The sequence below is a fragment of the Stegodyphus dumicola genome, chromosome 10 (assembly GCF_044657685.1).
Source record: "Stegodyphus dumicola isolate Sdum_Otavi_A_Nest chromosome 10, ASM4465768v1".
Taxonomy (NCBI): Eukaryota; Metazoa; Arthropoda; class Arachnida; order Araneae; family Eresidae; genus Stegodyphus; species Stegodyphus dumicola.
In genome coordinates, this window is record NC_140777.1 from 67,618,314 (window position 1) to 67,639,840 (window position 21,527).

The 21,527-nt window shown below is 32.1% G+C and overlaps 2 protein-coding genes and 1 non-coding gene across 4 annotated transcripts in view; 2 read left to right on the forward strand and 1 right to left on the reverse strand.

The window, feature by feature from the left end:
• Positions 1-20,789, reverse strand: part of LOC118192265 (sodium/potassium/calcium exchanger 5-like) — an 89,860-nt gene extending 69,071 nt beyond the window's left edge. The window contains exon 1 of the mRNA XM_085825044.1: positions 20,775-20,789. The gene's annotated coding sequence lies outside the window, so the exon portion shown is untranslated. The remainder of the gene's footprint in view (positions 1-20,774) is intronic.
• Positions 1-21,527, forward strand: part of LOC118192266 (prostatic acid phosphatase-like) — a 57,818-nt gene that overhangs the window by 33,458 nt on the left and 2,833 nt on the right. For both annotated transcript variants that reach the window (XM_035363191.2, XM_035363192.2), the window contains exons 6-9: positions 3,139-3,228; positions 6,087-6,207; positions 13,834-13,913; positions 19,788-20,087. In XM_035363191.2, the coding sequence (XP_035219082.1) occupies positions 3,139-3,228; positions 6,087-6,207; positions 13,834-13,913; positions 19,788-20,087 (591 nt within the window). The remainder of the gene's footprint in view (positions 1-3,138; positions 3,229-6,086; positions 6,208-13,833; positions 13,914-19,787; positions 20,088-21,527) is intronic.
• On the forward strand, positions 12,091-12,162 carry TRNAH-GUG (transfer RNA histidin (anticodon GUG)). Its single transcript has one exon. It is a non-coding gene; the product is annotated as a tRNA-His (tRNA).

Below are 21,527 nucleotides of genomic sequence, written 5' to 3' on the forward strand. Positions count from 1 at the left end.
CACGAGCGACATCTGGCGAATGGACATTTGAAATATGACTTGCACCAATAGCAATATTTTAGCTCTCAGATGACGGGGATTTATTTTCTTAACCAAAAAACAAAAGCCGTCATTTTGACGATATTTAATTAATATCAAGAATATAATATATTTAAATATTTTACTTAGGCCTTTTACATAGCCTTTTTGTCAAACCGGGACAGTAGTTAGGTACGCCGACTGCCGTACCAAAGGCCCGGCTTCGAATCCCGGAGAAGGCATGGATGTTTATAAATGTATAGTATCTGTGAGGCATGGGGGCACTCTAAATATACGGCTGGAGTGCTCTCCATCAGAATTAGGGACGGAACTGAGCGAAGTCGTACTGTCACTTGGTATGGTGCTCAAGCCATCGCCAACAACAAGCGCAATCTTGTACGATGAATTTCGTGGCCTTGTTCTAATGTTACTGTGAGACAGGTGAGTTAAGTAACAACAACAACACATAGCCTTTTTATTTCGGGCTCTTGTGAGCTCCGGGTAGAATTAATTTAAGTTTCACATTCATGTTATGATAATGCAGACAGATGTAGTGCAGTGAAGCAAATGGATCATATATTGTTTGACATCTCCGAAAGCCCAAAGGACTTGCATCTACAACATTTCAGTTCTTTAGTGTTTACCATAACCGAGCTTCAGTAGATTTCGCGGCACTTTTTGGGCGACCTTTGTGCATTATGTAACGTACGAAAAATCACAGAACTTCATCAGCTTGAGAATACAAATAAAGACTTAGTAGTCAAAAGTAATTATGAAAACCGTCAAAATAGCAATAAACGTCTTTTTAATGTCAAGTATTTTGTGGATAGAACCACAGACAGCATTTTAAATTCGAATTTAAATTAGTTAAAAAATGTAAATGTTATGACTTCTGTGGTGGTCTTGGTGATAGAAAACGGTGCTAGTGCAATCTGAGCTTCAGAAAGTGCTACAATCGGGAAAACGTAACTGACTACGGAAACCTTAAATCGGCAATTCATTCATCATCTATCCGACACTAGGTTATTTGATACACATATAGAGAGAAAGTGAGAGAAGGAATTTAATATAACTTAATTTATTAAATTCCTTCTCTCGCTTTCTCTCTAATTTAGTATTTAATATAATTTTTTCTGTAATTTATTTAAAAACATAATTTTGCAGAACTTCTTTAATATATATATTAATTATTGTATTTATATTACAATTATGTAAGCAATCTATTTAAAATAACAACGTACATAAACATGCCGGAAAATTCTGCTTATTATTCAAAATACCAGAAAATTCTATTTATTATTTAATTTGGTTAGCAATTAATATTAAAATACCAGAAAATACATTTCTGATAGACTGTTTCTGGTAGCAACAGCTCAATTGTTGCTAATAATGCCTCAAACATAAACTCTAGCTTGTATATCCATTGATACAAGATTGAAAATAGTATTTAATAATAGTAAGTATTTTGTAATGAAAAACCACTGTATTGCTAGAAAGAGCCTATTAGCTTATTAACCGTTTGTTTCTCGCACATGTGCAGATCGGTAACTGTTTGTTTCTCGCACACGCGCAGATCGGCAGCCGTTTGTATCTCACCAGTGCAGAAACTCGCCAATTAAACTTATACGCCAAGGTCGCTACAAAAGACAAGTACCTGGTTTTCTTTATGTATTTTGAATTTTTTTTTTTTTTTTTTTTTTTTCAAATTATGGCTGTTTTTCACAGAATTCTTTGCCCTCGGTTCTGAGATCTTTAAGATGTTTGGGGTTTCTCTTGTTTTCTGCTGTTCATCTTTCGAAGGATCACGTTCTATTTGCAACAAAATGACTTATTTGCATGTGGAATTGTTTCTAAAGCGATGTATTTGACAATCAATTTTAAATTTGGAGGCAAAAATAGGAAGAACCAACTAAAATTGAATTGTTTGAATTGCATAAGAGATTCATTCTCCAGAAACTTGAAAACTGACAGTTCACGTTGATATACGAAAACATGAAAAATAGGTCGCTTATTGGATCAACAAGTCGGCTAGTGTTATCAAAATATTATAGCGTAAATATTTTAATCTGAAGTAAAGTAGCCAAATAAGGAATAAAAGATGAGGTCACCAGATGAGGTCGAAACAGAGCACAGAAATTACGAAATGACAGAGACATATCTCCAAACAAGGGATGAAGTTGCTAAGCAGCTTGATTTTGATTTAAGGCCACCATGTACTAAACAGCCAAGACCAAATGGACTGAAATGTTTAAGGAAATGGAATTCTCGATGGCCTCGCTTTTTAGCGCCAAAAAATTTCTTGGCTTTTTAGATTGGTTCACTTTCACGAATATATTGTTCTCATTATTTTATTCTATTTAGTGATTTTTGTTATAGAATGTACCAAAAGGCGTAGTGATCCAAGAGAAAAGTCGACTTTTTAACTGTTATGACCAACCCTTTTACAGATACCCAACTATTAAGGACTTTTTTTCCCCATTTAAAAATGTTCTGAAAGTACGTTTCTATTATATTTATATTAGTTAAATCCATTGATGCTGATAATTAAATTCCAATGCATACTGATATTTTGAAGGATAATTTATTTCCATTACTAAATGTTATCATCTGGTTAATGTTACCATAATAGTCATGGACAAAGTGATCACATTACGAGGTGCTTATTGTAATAAAAATATCACGTTTATTTTTTCCTCCCCCCCCAAACGTTTAATTCTAATTGCTGTGGATTTTAAGATAACTGTGCTTTGATTATAAAAATAGCTTGTTTACAGCTGAAATTCATCATAATCTTATAATCGCTATTATATTTACAAAATATTAACATATTGAATTGTTCTTCGGTTACTGAATTTTGCTTGCCTATAAATTTTGTGGTTCTCTTTCCCTATTTTTCATGATAATGTCTCAACTTAGATATTTATAAAAATTTAGTTTTTATGTTAAGTTTTATATCTTATTTAATTACAAAATGCAAAACAGAAAATAAGATGAATTCTATTAATTAAAAAAATCACGATCAGAACCTTACTGTTTTTAAAAAAAACCTGTTAATTTAATTTGTAAATATCAGAAGGCAATAAAGTGAATATTTGTATAAGAATTCATTATTCTTTTCAGAGAATGTACGAATACTGGTCTGATAACTCCGGAATGAAAATCAGGAATCCCGCGGATGCAATAGCTCTTTTCCAAAGTCTCAGTTTACAAGTGAGTAGACCTCTTTTGTGCTCGAGTTTTATGGCGAAAATTTGACAAATAGCTGTGCTTTAAATCAGTAGTCTCCAAAGTGGGTATTCTTACTCTAGAGGGTACACAAACTACGCTAGGGGTTACTCTAAAAAAGTAGTAAAGTGTTCTCTGTAACATTATATAGTTTTCGTTATTTGTTTAGTTTAAATTACAGTAAATTATTTAATGATTAATTAAAAGTGCAAGAATTATTTGAAACAAGTATCAATCAGAAAATGTTATATTTAACTGCAAATATAATTGAATTACAAACTGTAGCCAGCAAAAACATCCTACAAGTAAGAAACTTTAGATTTTAGATATAAAATAAATGAATTTAATTACTTAATTTTGCTATTATTATTATTGTTTATGGAAGTTTTGGTATATATTGAGTAAGAGAAATTTTAAATTATTTTGAATATTATTTATTTTGTTAATATAACTTTTCGTTTTTTTTTAAAAAAAAAAAAAAAAAAAAAAAAAAAAATTCTGGCTCGTCAATGAGTCCGCATGCAATATGAGTGTGAGACCTAACCACCGAGACCATTTTTCTTCAGATAATATGTTCGGGAACCAATTTTTTCGTGATCTTAAGATATTTTTATTTATTTAAGAAAATTTGCTTACTGTAAATATCGTAGTTATTTACATCATCTATACTACTCAATCACTTCTTTAAATAACTATGCTTATGGCTGGAATAATTGGGATTTACCTTTTATCATTATTCACTTTTCTCTTAAACTGCCAGTCAGCGATCTGAAATTGTTGGCAAATGTAGTCTGTTCTCCCCTTGCAACAATACCGTATTTCTTCGCGTAATTTTGCCTTTCCTCAACTCGTTCAGAGACCGAGCTTCCCTAAATTTTAAAATTAATTTGTTCACATAATGATTAATTTCGTCTTACTGACAAACGCAAACGCTCGCAATCTACATAAGAAGGTCATGCCGAACCTTTTCCTCCTGACTATTGAGCTTTGGTCCGGGGTTCGAATTCCTGCGAATAGGCTAGCTGCATGGCGTTTTTGCGTTTTTCCTCATGTGCATCGTGTGTATGATCCAGTTCCCCTTAGAAAGTCCTTCACGAAGGCATCTTTCCTCTTAGGCAGATAGCCCTTGAGCGCTTTGCTACAATTAAATAAACCAAACCAACAAACTATTGAACTTTATGCCAGCCTAATATAAGAACCGACCCGTCACAGCGAAGCAAATACGAAGTGACATTCACCTTTTCTAATTATTCATGGATAATTTGAGGCATATGGAGTAGTAGAGACAACATTAAAAACGAGTGAGATTCATTTTATAGCAAAATATAAATGAAGATTGATCAGATGTTGTACAAAGTCAATATCACTATGTATTGTTATTGGAATGTAAATTAACCAAACATTTAATCGTTTAATTAATCATTATGTTACTGTAACCGAGTTCTTCGGAAATTTTATTATTCGCAACAATTTTCTATTTTCGGACGGTAAAATTAGTAAAGAAAAAAAAAAAAAAAAAAAAAAAAAATCTGAAATGTTTCAGATTTTAAATTACGTCCAAAGGGGCGTTTTTTAACATTTTGTGTGTTACCTTTCTTTATTAAATATCATATTCCTCGCACTTAAACCATAAGATCCAGTGCAACAGCAATATCGCAAAATAGTTTTAAAACGAGCATATCTTTAGAATTTCCGATACAGAGACTCACGCGCTGGAGATAAAAATGTTTTTTCTGCACAACGTTGCCATTGCTCGCTTTGAAATCCTTGAGTTTGTTAATCAAAAATTCGGCAAAGTTTTAAAAAATAGGAAATCGATCATAAAACAAATTTCAAATTTCAAATTTGGTCTTCCACATGCTCATATTCGTTGGAGGATTACGTTATTCAAAATTCGATGACTCTATGTACCGTTGTTTTATCACAATACGAGAAATATACATACATTTATGCAGATTTTTCATTATTTAATTTCTTCAAATATAATGCAGGACTCTAACATTTTGTGGCAACAGTTTGAAAAGTGAACCGACATTTATGAGTCCGACGCAAAATGCCAAAACGAAACTAATAGTCCTTCGGGATTCAAATCCCTTTGGACTAATAAAGAGGAATATAAGCGAGGAAAAATGGTAAGAGTAAATTAAGACATTTTTTATTATTAGTATTCGCGAGCCCCCCCCCCCCTTTTTTTTTAGTCCAAAGTGGCTTTGTCCCTGAAGGACTATTGTTTTCGTTTTGCGATTTTGCGTCGGACTCATAAACGTCGGTTCACTTTTCAAACTGTTGCCACAAAATGTTAGAGTCCTGCATTATATTTGAAGAAATTAAATAATGAAAAATCTGCATAAATGATTGTCTATTTCTCGCATTGTGATAAAACTATGGTACATAGAGCCATCGAATTTTGAATGACGAAATCCCACTGCGAGTATGGGCATCTGAAATCCCAAATTTGGAATTTGTTTTATTATAGATTTTATATTTTGTAAAACTTTAACGAATTTTTGATTTACAAACTCAATGCTTTAAAAGCGAGAAATGGCAACGTTATATAGAAAAAAAAAAATACTTTTATCTCCAGCTCGCGAGACTGTGTATATCGGAAATTCTAAAGATATGCTTAATTTAACATTATTTTGCGATATTGCTCTTGAACTGAATTTTATGGTTTAAGTGCAAAGAACATGATATTTAATAAATAAAGGTAACACTCAAAACGTTAAAAAAATGCCCCTTTGGACGTAATTTAAAATCTGAAACATTTCAGATTTTTTATTTTATTTATTTATTTATTTTTTTTTTTTCTCTCGCAAACTGAATGTACGTTTTTCCTTCCAAAGAAAAGTTTAAATCTGTCCACTCCTACTTGGGCGACTAGTTCTTGGGATGATTTAAAGAAGCAGGCAGACATTCATTTCTACTGGATATCGAAACAGAAATCCATGCAGAGGCTAACAGCTGGTAAGTACCAAATTTTATAACAATAAGCATTGGGTCAGATCTCTTTCTTTAAAGTTTATACTAAGAAAAATGTTATTATTTGTCTTCTATTTTTGATGAATTTATTACTTGGAAGGGAAAAAAAGGATTAATATTTGATCTAAATGAATTTCATCCTAAAGTTACATTCGGAAACATCTATGATTCGAAAATATCTAATCCCGTTATCGTACAAATGTATTTAGGCAACAAGCCATTTTGTCTTCTTTGCCCCTTTTTGAAATAAGCCTCCCTCTTTATTCTCCCATTTGAAGAGTGAACTCATCCTTTACTGGAATGTTAAAGAGATCGTACAAAGCAAGTGCTTCACGAACGCGTCCAGAACGTTTAGATGCTTCTTCTATATGTGTGGTTCAATCTTAGTTACATGAGGGCCAATCAAACTTTGGTGTAGAAAGGTGAGGGCCAGAGACATTAAAGAAAGAAAGCGAATTACATATAATCACCATTTTAACATATCATTTTATTTTACAGTCGATAAATCAATGTAATGTTTGCCACCACTTTTCGGATACAAGTTATCAATGTCCACTAACTTCAGTAAGATAACGTCTCAGGCTTGATTCCAGTGAAGAACTTTCAATGCGATTTCTCGTTTTCGATTTAATTTTTTTGACAGCAGAAAAAACCCTTTAAGACACATATGTGCTGCCAAAACAGCGACAATATTTGAAAAGAAAAAATTAAGCAGTTTGGGGAAACGTTACTTAGAAAAAAGCTTTCAGAAACTTTTAGAACACCACACTTTTTAGTAACGGCGAAGGGAGTCAAAATCCTGGAACTCTTTCTTGATATCAGTTATTATTTATATGAAATATACTAAAATTTATGCCATTTTATTTCTCTTTTTTTCAACTGCTCACAAGATGGAAATTGTGCTGTATAATTTGTCTTCAGCACGATTTGCATTACATAAAGCTTTTTGCGGAAGCCCAGAATATGTCGATAAAGCTGGGAGATATTTTGTTTTCTGACTTCAAGCATTTAGATGGGATGTTAAATCTGTCAGGAAAGCAAGATTATTTAAAAACTGGGCTTTCTTCCAGTTTTTTAGTCCAAAGGGGCTTTGTCCCTGAAGAACTATTATTTTCGTTTTGCGATTTTGCGTCGGAACCCTATAAATGGCGTATATTTTTTCAAATCGTTGCCACCAAATACTATCGCCCTGTATTATATTTGAAGAAATTAAATAATGAAGAATCTGCATAAATGTATGTATGTTTCTCGCATTGTGATGAAACAACGGTACCTAGAGCCATCCAATTTTGAATGCCGTAATCCTACTGCGAATATAGCCATCTGAAAGCCCAAATTTGAAATTTCGAATTTGTTTTATTATTGATTTCATATTTTGTAAAACTTTAACGAATTTTTTATTAACAAACTCAAGGATTTCAAAGCGAGCTATTGTAACGTTATACAGAAAAAACATTTTTATCTCCAGCGTGCGAGACTGTGCATCGGAAATTCTAAAGATATGCTCATCTTAAAATTATTTTGCGACATTGCTGTTATGAACTGAATTGAACTGAATTTTATGGTTTAAGGCAAAGAACATGATATTTATTAAATAAAGGTAACACAAAAAACGTTATAAAAACGCCGCTTTGGACGTTAATTTAAAATTTGAAACCTTTCAGTTTTTATTTTATTTTATTTACTTAATTAATTTTTTAATGCAGATGTCCAAAGTTTTGCTTTTAAAAAAGCACGAACTTTATTCCTAAATTAAAAAAATATATATATGTTGCAGTCAATTTAGCACTTATCCATCCAGTGCATTTCACAGTAAAATGAAATGTCACCATAATCCACTTACACATTGTCCAGGAATGCAATAAATACTCTGCGTCTCTGGCTTTGTAGCCTGCATATATTAAATTAACAGAATTTACAATAGTTTTCATTGTCCCACTGAGCCTTCTAATTTTTATACAGAGAGCCTCCTGATGGATAATGCAGTGGAAAAATAAACAATGTATGCCATTTTCTTTACATAGTCCTACTAACCCAGTGTTTAATGGTTTCATCCCATTTACCAGTGTTTAATGGTTTCATCCTCATTATTATTTGTTGGCTAAAGTAAATCAAACTAAAAAAATCTCAACGTTGAGTTCCAAAAACAGATTGTTGTTAACTGGAAAAAAAAAAAAAAAAAAATTGTTCAACTATCACTCAAAAATTAGAAGACTGATTCCCAAACAACAGTACAGGTGACAAAATCCTTTAAAAACAATTTAACCTGAAATAAAAATAGCACATTCATAGAATAAATGAATTCAATTAAACAGCATGGAACTGAAATACTGTTTCTTCAAAACACAACATATTAAGAAAGCATTTATGTCTTCATATAGGACGAATAAAACTAACACATTAACAGAATAAATTAAACTTACCTGTAATAAAACTAACACATTCATGGAATAAATGAATTCAAATGAACAGCATGGAATAGAAATATTTATTCGACGCATACTATTTAAAAAAGGCATTTATGTCTCATATAGAAAGAATTATAGGAGGGCATACTAGGAAGATTTATTTTAATCCCTAAAACTTGTTTAATAATACTATGATAAACATTATGGATGTCGGAATCTCGGGAAATCAAAAAGTTGCCAAAGTAGCGATAACAAAACAAATCTGGCATTTGTTGCATTAAAATTATTCTTTATTATTAAATATAGCAATATTCTCCGCTACTAAAGAACAAGAGATTTAATTATAAATAAAACGTTAAGCAAAAAATATGGGCTGAAATGAAAACTTAAAATTAGAAAATATAGCCTGAAAAACTGCGAAACTCCGTAGAGAAACATTATACCGGAAGCGGAATTCACAGTTCCGATTGAAAGATTGTTTGTTATTATTTACGTCGAAAACCACTGCTTTAGCACCATCTGTTGCAATGCCAGAGCATTTGCCAAAACCTCCATATTTAGAAATGACATTATCCAATGCGTTGAATATGTCAGTACTTGTATAGTTGATTTCTAATGATTTTAATTCCAACAGTTCTTTATAAATTTAGAATTCTTAGTCTATGTTTCTGACAAAGGTAAGGAGTTGGCTCATGTCAGCTATATTTGTGCTCTCATCTGGAGCTAGACAGTGAAATTCGCATTTTTCCAAAATGTCCTTGAGGTTACCTGAAACTTCATTAATTCATATTATTACTCATTTCATTATGTTATTATCCATTTCATTATGTTATTATCCATTTCATTAATTCAACTTATTTTCAACTTATTTTCTTCAACTTATTATTATTTACTTATTATTATTTACTTATTTCTTCAACTTATTTTCTGATGGGACAAGGACACAGTTTCAAAATTTTTAGGCATCTTATTATCTCCAAATGAAGATGCCACTTTTACAGCACATATTTTTAATGAGCTCATCATCCCTAAAAGTCATTTTACTTTTAGCTAGCTTTAGAGCTTAAACTGCGCCAGTACATCTTAGTTTTGGGGACAAATCCTAATTCTCGTCAGAGAGCACAGGAGCTCTAAATAAGAAAGCTATTATGGCTTCATTTATGTAGCTGAACAACAATTTCTTTTATGTAACTGAACAACAATTTCGCTAGAAATTTGATCTCTAAAATTTTATTTTTTGCAACAAAATTATGTTACAAAACGCTTATTAAATTTTAATTCATCTCTTTACATTTTATTTAATTTTAATTATTTAATTACTTTAATTATTTAACTATTTTAATAATAATAATTAATTATTAATGATCGACAAATATTAATTAAATAATAATAATTAATTAATTAGGCAATAATTAACTATTTAATCTTTAAATTATTAATTATTTTAAAAGTCATTTTATTTATTTATTCCCTTTTGTTCCTCTTTGCTGACGGTCTTCCATAGGGCTCCAGCACTTCTAATTTTAGAAATTAAGCCCTGGCTAGACATACCTCATGCCTTCAAACCAGCAGTGCCTGATGGTTGCTGAAATATATTCTTCTGCATAGCTAGTTTCAGCTTCAAACCACTAAGCACACAATTCCTGGCACTTCCCTAGTATTGGTCGAGTTGTGATTTATGTAAGCTGGTACAATGTCTTTTCACATTATACTTTGTCAAAACACTTAAGAACAGATAACACAGTACGTTTGTTCATTATCTTAAACAAAAAAGTAACTTTCCTGCAGGCTGCAGCCTTGGATTCAAACTGTCGTTTCTCATTTTCAGCAGGATTTTAGGTGCTATTAATTGAAAGTGAAAATCAAAGCTTGTACTCCAAGGATTATAACGATCGGAGAACGAAGCTTATTATTAAAGTGGCCGTTGTAAGAAAAATGAAAATTGTAAAGTGCTGCCGTCTCTGGGAATGAAAGAAACTGCCATCTGATGGGCAGCGTTTTCCGCTAAATCTGCTTTTTTTGTATGCTCTGCATTTTAGCGGGAAGAACATAATGATTAATATTGGTCACTCTGTCCTGAATTGCTGTTGCCAACATTGCTGATGGCATTTTCTTCAATTTTACTGAGCACCGCCAGCTAGTTCGCATCCTTTCGTAACGACTGTTTTACGTTTGTTTTGCACAAATACGATTTTGTTTGTTTATTGTTATTTAAAGCAGTAAGAAGAGTGTACAGTTTTTTCCAAATGCTTAATAAATATTTTTTATCCATAAAGAAAAGCAAGTGCCAACAAAAATGAATAAGAGGGCCGAATGCACCCTACGGGCCACCGACTGGACCACAAGGGTCTATATCACAGATTCCCAACCATAGTCTGACACCATTTAAAAAAAGTTATATAATAAAATTTTAATAATAAACGAAAATGAAATACGGAAAAAAGGAAATATTACAAAAATTAACATTTGCGTAAATCTTTCCAAAAAAAATTCATGACATTTTTGTTTCTTTTTACGGATATGAGTTTTTCAAATCGTGGCACTTCGTTACTATTAGCAGTTTGCATTTCTGCTTGTGCATCCAAGAGATTTCTGAATTTAGTTTTGATTTATAAAATGGCACTAAATCCTTTGATTTATAAAAGGGCACATGAGTCTGTCGCCGCTAATGGGATGAACGCAGTTAGTGGCTTTCACATTCCTGTTTCGTTCACATAGGGATAACGGAAATGAGATGCTTATCTCTTTAACGAAGAATTCTTCCTTATTAATGTCACTGTGGTCATAATTTTATTTGATACTTGCAATTTGCATTTAAAAATTGGACCGAATAAAGAAGGTATGGGTGTGCTGTTAAAATCTTGCGGCGATTTCTTTGAATAATTTAGAAACGAGTAAAAACTATTCTTTTACTCTCGGATTAATACAGAATCTCATTATTCTTTATGTACCTCGATGATCCACATGACTAACTGCTATAGCATAGTGTTTCAGGCGAAAAACGTCGCCCCTAAAAATATGCCGCTCGGGGCGGACCGCCCCCTCTGACTACGCCACCGAAGTTTTAGCTTATTAAAAAAGTCTATGCTTTCGCATTCCGATTAACGAAGAGTTTTAGAACAAGTAATTAAATTAACAAAAAAAAAAATAATTTTAGTTAGCTTAGAAAGAATAAGAAGCGATAAGGATAACTGGAATGGGAGTAAATCGGATTTCTGCTGTTTTTGATTACGTACGCATAGTAAAAGTACGCATTGTTGGTTTATAAAGTTATTGCGATATCGATCTCAAAAATTCTTGTGCTGATGACGTTTGTTGAAATTTGTATACGATCCCCTAAATCATCTCATATTTCTCTTATCGCCTAGGGCGCAGACTTTCGTTACGGTCCACACCCTTTTGGAGCAAACGGGTCTGACGTGATCTATTTTAGAACTCACTTAAGCACTCCATGAGTGTGGCCGTGATCGTATAGTGGTTAGTACATTGCGTTGTGGCCGCAATAACCCAGGTTCGAATCCTGGTCACGGCAGTTTTTTTACATTTCCCAATCTGCTATTCAAAAATTACATTTAATACACCAAAGTATTTCTGAAGGCTGACTAAATCATTTACCATTTTTCACTATTTTTTGGCGCAAATTTAAGTATTTCAAAAGAGTTATTACTGTATCATGAGGATTTGCCATTAAAATAATACTTAATAATATAGGTGCTGCGTACAAAAATTATTTACTCTATTTTAAAAATCACCAATGTATTTTTAAATATAACTTTTTAACGAATTTCCACACGCATATTTTTCTAATGGAGTAAAAGGTTAAAATTTTATGAGTACAGAAGAATAAGATTTGAAAAACTTATAGAATTAAAGCCTAAAAAAATTAAAAGGCGTTTGTTGTGTAGTTTTTTCAATGAGTAACATCCTTACTATGTGCTTTTTATTTTAAATGCGATGTTGTTGTTTACTTTTTATTATTTTTCAAAATTCGATTTACATTTTTTAAGGGACGACGCATTTTAGATTACCAGGATTTTTACATCTAAACGAATGACGCAATTTTCATTCGAATTTATTCAGTCTTTCCCTTTTTTTATATATATATTTAAAAATAAACTTCAATTTATTTATTTATTTATTTATTTGTGTTTTCTTCTAGAAATAGTGATTAGAATTAAAGTTTCAGTATGTAAAACTAATTTGCAAAACGGCATGCAAGGCATCAAAAGTGTGGTGTTTTAAGGTATTCAATTTAAACGATTTATTTGACATCAGTATTAATTTAAGCCTTAAAAGAAATGGCAGCAGATTTAAATGATTATATTTTTTTTAATTGTTTAAATGTTACACTGACACTTTTCATGGTGTTTAAAGTTTAAGGAAAAAGTATTTAACAGTATGAGTTTAAAATTATTTCTTTCTAAATAAAGCAATTTTATTAGCAATTATAAGCTTTTTTTCTAAGTAAAGTAAAATTCCAAATAATCGGACTAACTGGGGCAAAGCTGATGTGGGTTTTATTGGATTGTTTTTCTTTCTGGGGAACAAGAATGTATTTAATGTAATGACAGTTAAGGATTTTTTTCTTGTTTATCAGTTTAGTTTTTTAAAATCAAGTATTACTTACATCAACATGTAATATTTCCTTTCTGTTTCAAAATAATGAAGAGAATTTTTTTAGACACATTTCTTTTAGGCAATTTTTATTGCAAGAACAAAAATAATTCATCTTCAAAAATATTGACAATATCTATTGCCTCTAATCGAATTAAATTAAAAAAGAAAAACTATGCAATGACAGAAATAATTCATCTGCAAAAATATTGACAATATCTATTGCCTCTAATCAAAATAAATTAAAAAAGAAAAACTATGCGATGGCAAAAATAATTCATCTGCAAAAGTATTGATGATATCTATTGCCTCTAATTTGATTATAAATTAAAAAACAAAACAATAAATAATTTTCCCTAAACATTTTCTTACCTACGAATACTGACAAATTTTTTTATTGTTACAAAATAATTCATCTGCAAAAATATTGACAATATATATTACCTCTAATTTCATTAAACTGGAATAAAATTTTTTTTCACAAAACATTTTTTACTTACGAATACTGACAAATATTTTTATTGCAGACAAAAATAATTCATCTGCAAATATTGACAATATTGTCTAATTTGAAATATTTCCTTCCTAGGTCCTCTTCTCGGGCTGATGATCAAAAGAATGCAAGATCGCATTAACGGAGATAGTAGGAAAGTTTACGTATATTCAGGGGTAAGAACTGTAAAAATGCAATTATTATCTGTTTAATTGTAAGTTTTATTTTCAGTATTTATGTACAGTAGGCACTTTTAATATTGTTAATAGTGCCTACTGTACTATAACGTTTGTCCACGGCTATTTTGATAACATAAAACGAATGAAAAAAGATATCCTTCAAAACAGCAATGGAATTTAACTGATTTAATATACATAGATCCCGCAAGAAACATATAAATACACACTTTCACACAATTTGAATTCATCCTTGCATTATACTTGCCGATAGTTAAATTTCCCTGATGAAGTCCGAGCCGACTTCGCTATAAATTACTCTGTGTAGCTTTTAGCTATTAGTATTTAAAGTTAGCTTTACATTTGAATGTCTACTTTCAGTGCTCGGCATAAATGATGGCGGATTTGTAAGCACCAGGTGTGCCTCCTGTTTATCTATTTTAATTTACGATAAAGGGTCCTTTACACCTTGATTACAGTTTACAGTAGTGAAAGGCTCCAAATGTTACACCTTTCTGGAAATTATTTGACCGATGCTATACCCCTCACCTTCATACTCGGAGAGCATCTTTCATTCACTGGAAGAGAACAGAAAAATGTTTAATTTAAAATTAGGCAAAAAAGCAACCTTAACTTTGGATAGTTTCTTTTTTTTTCCCTCCTGAAGAAAAAGGACCTGCTTCTAATCATGCTCAAAATTCGATGGAGTCATTCAAAATCGAAACCGAACTAACGTTGCTCTTTTGCCTAGTTTTAAATAGTTAACTGAAATTGAAAATAAGCTGTTTGGCAACATAATCTCTTACTTGAAGATATTTTTCTGACGCTTAGAAATTTTTATAATTTATTTTGAGCTTATTTGGCGACTTTATTTCAGGAAGATTTCTTTCCATAATATTTGATAATATTAACTGAATTGTTGATCAGAATAAGCGATCTATTTTCGCGTTTTCGTATACCAACGAGCGGGACTTCGACAGTTTGATAACAGTATCAGAACAATAAGATGGCTCTTCAGATTCTTTTACACTCTGCGGTCTATTAAAGTCCGGCCTCTATTATTTTCGAGACCCTGGTCGTAGACATATACTTCCAAGTACAAAAATGTTTTAAGTGACGCATATTTATCTTTTGACATTTTTAAATTCAAAGGAATGAGTTTTAGGAAAATTAAAAACTCTAACTTTTTATACGTTCCTTCGATCCCTGCGTTTATATTTAGGAAACTTCTGCATTCCTTAAATAAAAAACAAAAATTTTGATTTTCAACTGACATAAACTTACCGACATACTTGATTTCAAAATTTGTAATTTTTGTTGTTATATTCAATTTTCATTTGAGGTGTCGGTTAATAAGTAAATCAGAATAATTAAAAAATAATTAAAAAGCAAAAAATTACGTTTCTTTTGTAAAAAAAATATTACATTAATTTATTCAATACTTAAAGGAGAGTGGTATCTTCCTTCGTTAAAAGGTACTACCATTGCTCGGATTTTAAGGAGAATGTGAAAGATTTCCAGTTAAAGACGGCAATATCTTTCTTCACTGAAAGAGTTAACTTAAAAAGGTAGTGGTATAAGGTATTTCTTCCACCTTCTTAGCGTGCCTTCATGGTGCGGTGGTCTGGACGCTGTGGTGTGCGTGCCTTTGTGGTGTGGCACGTATTCCAGAGGTCCGTGGTTCGATTCCCGGCGAAGGCGTTGCTCATTTTTCATCTCTATTGTTCCAAAAACAACTTAATGCCTCAACAGTGGCGCCCGAACTAAAAGGGGGATTATGATTCTCCACACACAGGATTTGACGATTGGATCCCCTAATCCCCAGTCGCCCTTTAAAAGGGGGAATATATAAGGTACTTCTCCCGCTTCTTAGCATGCCTTCGTGGTGTAGTGCTCAGCATGCTCGACGCGTATTCGATTCCCGGCGAAGGCATTGCTCATTTTCCATCACTCCTGCTTTAAAAATAACCTAATGACTCTACAGTGGTACCTTACTTTGCTGCAAAATTTCTACTTAAGAAATAGCGGTACCTTTCTTTAGCAAAAGACTTCTACTTTAAAGATACCTTTGTTTGCTAAAAGATTTCTGCTTGAAAGAAAGCAGTATCTCTTTTCGCTGAAAGATTTCTACTTAGACGAAAGTGATACCTTTCTTTGTTTGAAAATGGCTTTTTCATTACCTTCAGTGTTACAGAAAGTAAGAACCCGCTGCAGAACAACGCAGTCAATCCATATATTGAAAAGTTAGAAGTACTAATGACCTGGTATTTGCAGGGACTAATGACCTGGTAATGAATTATTAATGACCTGGTATTTGCAGCACAGCAGCATATAAAAATTTCTACTTGTGGTGTTTGTTAATCGCGCACTGTATGAACTCGATTCTCATAGCAAGCATATTTAAATTTCGCTACTTTCTATTCCAGGCACCTTTGTGTAAATCCAGAACTGCTTTGATTACATCTTTGCTAAATCATCTACAAATAACGAATTTTAGAAGTAATTCTGATTCTATATGGTCTAGATGTCATAAACATTAAATTTAAGTAAATGTATATCACCTGGGGTAGCTTCCAGTTAACTCTGCAATGTCCATTACCATAAAATGAAAGTATTAATTTTGTTCTGAACTATGAATTATTAAAGCCAGAATAGCTAACCATCAAATACAAAGACAACACAATTAACACTTTAAGTTTATTCTACCACACCACTTTTGAGTGCTTAAATAGATGAATTTTCTAGCCTACCTGGACCTGGTTTCTACGCAACACTTCCGTTCATAAGGATTATAAAGTCAACAATTTAAATTAAAATTATCCAGAGACTACAAGATTACTTAGACCACAGCAGAATTTCGAACACACACACACTTTTTAGTTTATGAGCTTTTAGTTTGTGAATATAAAAAATTACTTTTTTTCAAATTTTGGTATTGATCAACATTTTCTATACTTTTTCTTGTTTAATTTATAAAACACTATAAAAAATAATTTAAATTTGAAAAAGATGTATTTGCATTTTTCGAATGTTGGAAAAGAGAATTATCGTCTAGCAATGGGAAAAGGGGTGCATGGGACAAAAAAAGTTGAGAATCACTGTTCTAAAGTAGAAGAAAAAGATAAGTTCCACGCTTCGTAATAAACTTTCTTGCCACTCAAAATCTACATAAATTCTGGAACAAGCGAAACTCATGACGAAAAGAGGCCGAAAAGAAAGAAATAAGTTAAATAACATTTCATTAGTAAAATTTAAACATAAATGTCCCAAATGAATTTATTTCATGCGAAATTACTAAAGTGAAAAACTGCAAGTCTTAATTTCTGTTTTGTTTCTAATGTCAAATGAAAAATAACCTTTAACTGAGGTGTAATTAGTTAATTGATATCTGATTACAGTAGACAACGCTTAATGTAATCGTGGTCAATAGTATCATTTGGGTATTGTTATAGATTTCTCGAAGTCTCTATTTTTCGTATACGAAAAAATGGAAAATACATTGCTTGTTGTGATCAACAGTTAGGTTAATATGATAGAAGTATTATGCAATAATAATTTAAAATTGAATATAGGCTCCAAATAAAGTCAAAATAGATCACAAATATTGCCAGTTGTCAGAAAAATGTTTTCAAGTAAGGAATTAAGTCACTAAAAAGCTTGTTTTGGTTTTAGCCAACAATTTAAAATTAATTAAGACACAATAACATGCCGAAAAAATACTAATTCAGAAGTCAAACAACAAAAGTCAGCATTATATTTTCAAATTTTCACAGGGCTAGTTTCGATGGTTTTACCGAACCACCATCCTCAGCTGCAAAAGCGCACATGGATTTGCGCTTTTGCATTTTGCGCTTTTGCAGCTGAGGATAGTGGTTCGGTAAAATCATCGAAACTAGTCCTGTGAAAATTTGAAAATATAACGCTGATTTTTGTTGTTTGACTTCTGAATTAGTATTTAAAATTACTCAAAAAAGTAACCTTAGTTTGGCGTTGATTTTGAATAGCTTTATTGATTTTGATGGTAATCAGACACCATAGGTTTTTCTACTTCATTAGCAAAATAACTTTTGCAGATTTATTTGCTCTTTTCGGGGCCGGGGGGGGGGACTGAAAACATCTACACCAATTTTTTTTTTTTTTTTTTTTTAATTTTATATTTTATATTTTGCATTGGTATGTACTCTTCCAATGAGGGATGACCGAGTATTAAGATTACTGATACAGCATCGGTCTGATAATTTCATAAATGAACTTTCATGTTGAAAGCTATAGGAAATTTTATACACGAAATTTTGCATTTTCCTAACTAACATTCTGTGTTTATATTTTCCTAACTACATTAAACGAGTCAAAGTTTTATAGTTTTAAAGTTAGTATGATATGTTTCTAGTTAGCGTTCTATGTTTAAAGTTATTATTATATATTTCTAATTAGCATTATACTGTTAAGTAGCTAGTATTATAATGTATAATAGGATATATAGTTAATTCAGAAGTAAAACAACAAAAATCAGCGTTATTTACAAAATTTTCACAGGACTAGTTTCGATGGTTTTACCGAACCACTATCCTCAGCTGCAAAACGGCAAATAAACAAGGTAGGAAATAATGATTAGATAAGATAAGAAAGCCTGGACAAGAATAAACAAGTGACGCCATCTGTTGGTGAAACCAGAACTAAAACATAATTTTTTTAAAGGCCGAAGGCAAAGTTGGATTGGAATTAGGATCGTTAACTAGAACAGAAAGATTTTTATGAATGTGAAATGCCTCTAGAAAATCCAGTTCTCCAATGGAAGATGTTTTTTGAATAATTTTGGCAGCAGAAAAATTGGAAGTGTGATTTTCGGACCAACAATGTTGAGCAACAGAAGACTTCTGTGTTTCCTTTTTTCTAACATATGCCTCATGTTCCTTAACGCGAAATTTTAAGGCTCTCTTAGTTTGTCCAATGTAAATTAAACCACACTGGCAAGGAATCCTATAAATACCCCAGGAATTCATATCTGGAATGGGGTCCTTGAGTATGGAACTCGGAATTTTATTGATGGGAGAATAAACAACCCGAAAGTTAAATTTCTGCAAAATATGTGCATTTTTATAGCTAATTGATGGAAAGAAGGGAATGACAACAGAATTTTTATAATCTCCTAAAACAAGAGTGTGCCTTTTAGTGTGTTGAGATGAGAATTTTTTAACTGCTTTGCTTGATTAATAATGTTGGGTGAAAAGCCCCTGTCAATAGCTATTGCTTTTAAATAATTTAGTTCTTCATCAAGGGCTAGTTTGGAGGAGCAAACCTGAAGAGCACGGAAAACATAGCAATAAAATGAAGCTAGCTTTTGTTTAGTCGGATAACATGATTTAAAGTGTGGTGGAAGGCAAACCGATGAAGGTTTACGGTAAACCGTAGTACTGAAGTTGGATGTATTACGTGTGACCAGAATGTCGAGAAACGGAAGAGAATTGCAAGTCTCAAGTTCAAAAGTGAACTCAATAGCAGGATCAATAGAATTCATTATTGAAAGAACTTTATTTAAATCATCTTTATTACCTTCAAACAGGGTAAAAGTATCGTCTACGTAGCGGAACCATGCCGGGAAGTTTAGGATATATAGTTATTAATTATAATGTACAACAGTAGAAAGTTATTATTAGTATAACTGTAATTGTACTTTTACAGTACCTGTTTTATAGTATAACTTACTACTATTCTAGTAGTAAGTCATGCATTATATAGTTCGTAATTATAATGCATAATAGTATACACAGTTAGTCTTATCATATACATATTATATATTTAGTTGTGACTGTACTATTTTGTTTCTAGTCCTATTAAAGTTAGTTTTATATGTGATTTCCCCCCTATTTTCAGAGAAACAGTAATATTGCCGGTCTCTTGAGCAGTTTTGGCACCTACAAAGGAGTGGAACCACCTTTTGGTTCAACAGTTGTTGTGGAACTTCACGAATACAATGGTGGCTCTTACGTCCGAGTTCTTTATTTTTACTCTTCCACACCCAATCTAGAAACGGATGAACCAGAAGTGATAGTTATCAGGGGATGTTCCGAATACTGTCCTTTCGAAAAATTTCGCAGTCTTACAAAAAGCTTGGTACCTGAAAACTGGGAAGAAGAGTGTGGCTTCTCTTCCGCAATAACTTTGTGCAACATGGTATGCTATTTATATCTTCAGTTTCAAAAATATTTTTGAACAATTTTTAACTTATAATGACATGCTTTATTGATTTTTTCAATACGAAAGTACGTAAAGTTCTACTATGTCTAGAAGTTTGTCACCAAAGTCTTGTATAACCTACTAGACCAAGAGCGAGTTATCGCATCGTCTTAAATAAATCACAGACTCTAAAAGGAGGTTTAAATAATCTTTTCTACTTTTTCATCTTTTCTACTTTTCTAGTTTTAAATGAACAGAACGACAGATAAACTTCCGGTACTTTCAGGTATTCAAATTAACGAAACAAAAATTTAAATTCAAATGCAAATAATATAGTCAGAGGCTGCACATAAATAGGCACATAAATAAATAGGAAAATAGATTCAAATATTGATCTTCGCGTATTTTTAAACGTCGGCTAGCAAAATGTTAAAGTCAGAATACAATTTAGTCAGAGAGAGTAAGTAGCAGCAAGATGCGGCTGCCAGAAGCTCTAAATATAAACATTTACAACCCAATCAGCTTAAATACCCGAACAACTATTTTATACCTGGTCAGGACTACGGAGAGGAGATGATATAGTAAAGGATTAAACCACAATAATTGATTAATTAACATAAAATATCTTACAAGGATTTCCACATTCGCGGGAAAAAAGAAAAAGATTTAGATCTTTGCACATACCCTGTGGGTACCGTTGGAAAATAACGAATACTGTTTTTCACAAAATATACTTTTATTTACAGATCGCATTTGCGTTCAACTTCGCAATTATTCGACATCTTAGCTACTACTAAAACATACATTCATTCAAATGGAAAGCGCATGTGCACTGATAAGATAGAATCCCACAAGGAGCTTGATTGCTCTCATCTGTTTATAAGTAATGAAATACGGTACCTATTTCTGACACAGGTGCAGCATTTCCTTGCCTATCTCCCTCGCTAGCTTTCAATGCTATGTTCTGAGATTTTTAAAAGTATTCGCATAATTCGGATTCGAAGGGAAGACCCATCCTCTGTTGTACATATTTTTTCCCTTTGAGGGTAGTTTATTAGAAAATTTTATTCCCTTTATTATTTTTATTCAGTGCATTCAATTTGTATTTGCATTTTTATATTAGTATGTCATCCATTTTATGTTCCCTGCATTATTCGAAACGTAGTTTGTGCAGATTCTTAAGCTATCCGGACGTAGGTGTTCTCACACTTAAGAAACTTTCCAAGAATACGATTTTACCTTACTTCTGCTACTTATATTCCAGCTCACTGCAGCCTTATCTACTGCTGAAATGTTCGATCTTTCGAAATCTGGGTTTACTGCTCGATCTTCTTTTCTTTCGTTCCTCTGTCCGTTTTGGGAACTGCGGTCGAGGTGCCCCTTATGCTTTACATCGGCTCAGTATCCGTCAGATAGTGTATTGTTAATATTCCTATG